Raw genomic sequence first — 1,995 nt, 5'->3', positions numbered from 1 at the left:
TTCCCCAAAAAATGATGGATTGGCCATTAGCACTATAAACACATGATGTCAGTTTCATTCATACTGGACGCCAGAGGGCGCCCTCGCACAGAAAATCCACAAATCCAGTCACAGAAGTAGAGAACTTATGACCCTCCAGGAAATCCCTTATATGGACAAAGGCATGGCTATTATAGCTGTAACTGAGTAAACAGAACATATGAACATTTTTTATGATAAAACAAAGACAATAAACACTCGACTGCGACAATATAGTGTATTTGTAATGAACACACTAAAGGGATTTTTACATTTGATTATTTGATTTTCTTACTTGAATGCTTCTGTTTAGATGTAAAATGGAAAAAGTAATGCATTATTTTTTTTGCATTTGTTTTACTATTTTACTATTCAAATAAATAATTTGTTATTATTTATAATAACATAGATAAAATAAAAAATAGCTATATTGTGACTGTTATTAATTATTATTAAGAAAAGAACTGGAGGAAAAGATGCAACGTTGCTGTGATTTTGCTTTGGAACCTTCAGAAAACTTTAACTCGATTTTTCTCAAAATTGACTTTGCTGACTCTATCGACTTCAAACAGGTGCAGCTCATTTTTCGTCTGATTCCAACAAACCATATTTTTCACGTGCGGTGCCGGTGATGATGCTTCTTACGTCCGTTTCGGAGAACCAGAGGACAAATATTTCAATCGAGCACTCAGGCATGGCACTGAAATGAGGCACCGAAATCTGCATTCTGATTCGGTTCTAGTACATACCGGTTACATAGGTACCGGTGTCATATTGGTTTCCGGGTTTCGGTACCCAACCCTAGTCTTAATATATCGGCCGTCTGTCTCGTTAATGTGAATCTAACAATAAAAGAAAAGAGAGAGTCACTCGCTGATTGAACTGCTTTTGTAGTTTTAATAATCAGTTTATTTGCAATGAACACACTAAAGGGATTTTTACATTTGATTATTCGATTTTCTTACTTGAATGCTTCTGTTTAGATGTAAAATGGAAAAAGTAATGCATTATTTTTTTCGATCGATGAGCTGCAGAAAAAGCACCAGCGGGAACTGGAGAAACTGCAGGAGGAGAAGGAGCGACTGCTGGCGGAGGAGACCGCAGCCACCATCTCTGGTTAGTGAGGACGAAACCTTACCTGTTACTCAGCATTGACTTATTAGGTTTGCATTGAAATTTTATGAAGTAAATGCTTACGTTTTTTGTAGTCTGTCTCTAAATGTTTGTATCTCAGGGAGACGTCGCCCTTTTAGGGGTATAAATCAAGATATAAAAATATATACATAGACTCAGATATATACAGAGATAAAGAAACAGATATATAGAGATTTTGTGGCTTAGAAAAACAAATATTTTTGTAATCTTGACAAAAAACAACATTGAATGAACAAACAGTCCCATCACAGTGTGTGTATTTGTTTCTTTTTGAGAAGCCATCTCTCACTGTCCCCTTTATGTCATTGTAGGTTATTAATACCTGGCTATGTGTGGACACTCTTCTGTCCACACATCGCTAATCTCTGTCGTCTGTGTAAATGTTGTCCTTGTCACAGTAGAAGTGGACTTGAATCGATCCGAATGAGATGCACTAAATGCCGCTTCATGCATTTCCCTACAGGCGACGTGTGAACGAGGCTTCGCCGCCATGGAAGAGTCTCACCAGAAAGTGATCGATGAGCTGCAGAAAAAGCACCAGCGGGAACTGGAGAAACTGCAGGAGGAGAAGGAGCGACTGCTGGCGGAGGAGACCGCAGCCACCATCTCTGGTTAGTGAGGACGAAACCTTACCTGTTACTCAGCATTGACTTATTAGGTTTGCATTGAAATTTTATGAAGTAAATGCTTACGTTTTTTGTAGTCTGTCTCTAAATGTTTGTATCTCAGGGAGACGTCGCCCTTTTAGGGGTATAAATCAAGATATAAAAATATATACATAGACTCAGATATATACAGAGATAAAGAAACACATATATAGAG

General features: G+C 37.8%; 1 protein-coding gene across 1 annotated transcript in view; it reads left to right on the top strand.

The window, feature by feature from the left end:
- The window catches only part of LOC107742590 (myosin phosphatase Rho-interacting protein-like), a 26,914-nt gene that overhangs the window by 12,342 nt on the left and 12,577 nt on the right, over positions 1-1,995 (top strand). Inside the window, exon 8 of the mRNA XM_016555633.1 lies at positions 1,637-1,784. Within this exon, the coding sequence (XP_016411119.1) occupies positions 1,637-1,784 (148 nt within the window). The remainder of the gene's footprint in view (positions 1-1,636; positions 1,785-1,995) is intronic.

This window comes from Sinocyclocheilus rhinocerous, unplaced genomic scaffold (genome assembly GCF_001515625.1).
Source record: "Sinocyclocheilus rhinocerous isolate Xijiao unplaced genomic scaffold, SAMN03320098_v1.1 scaffold706, whole genome shotgun sequence".
Classification (NCBI taxonomy): Eukaryota; Metazoa; Chordata; class Actinopteri; order Cypriniformes; family Cyprinidae; genus Sinocyclocheilus; species Sinocyclocheilus rhinocerous.
This window is presented reverse-complemented; position numbering and strand designations above follow the sequence as displayed.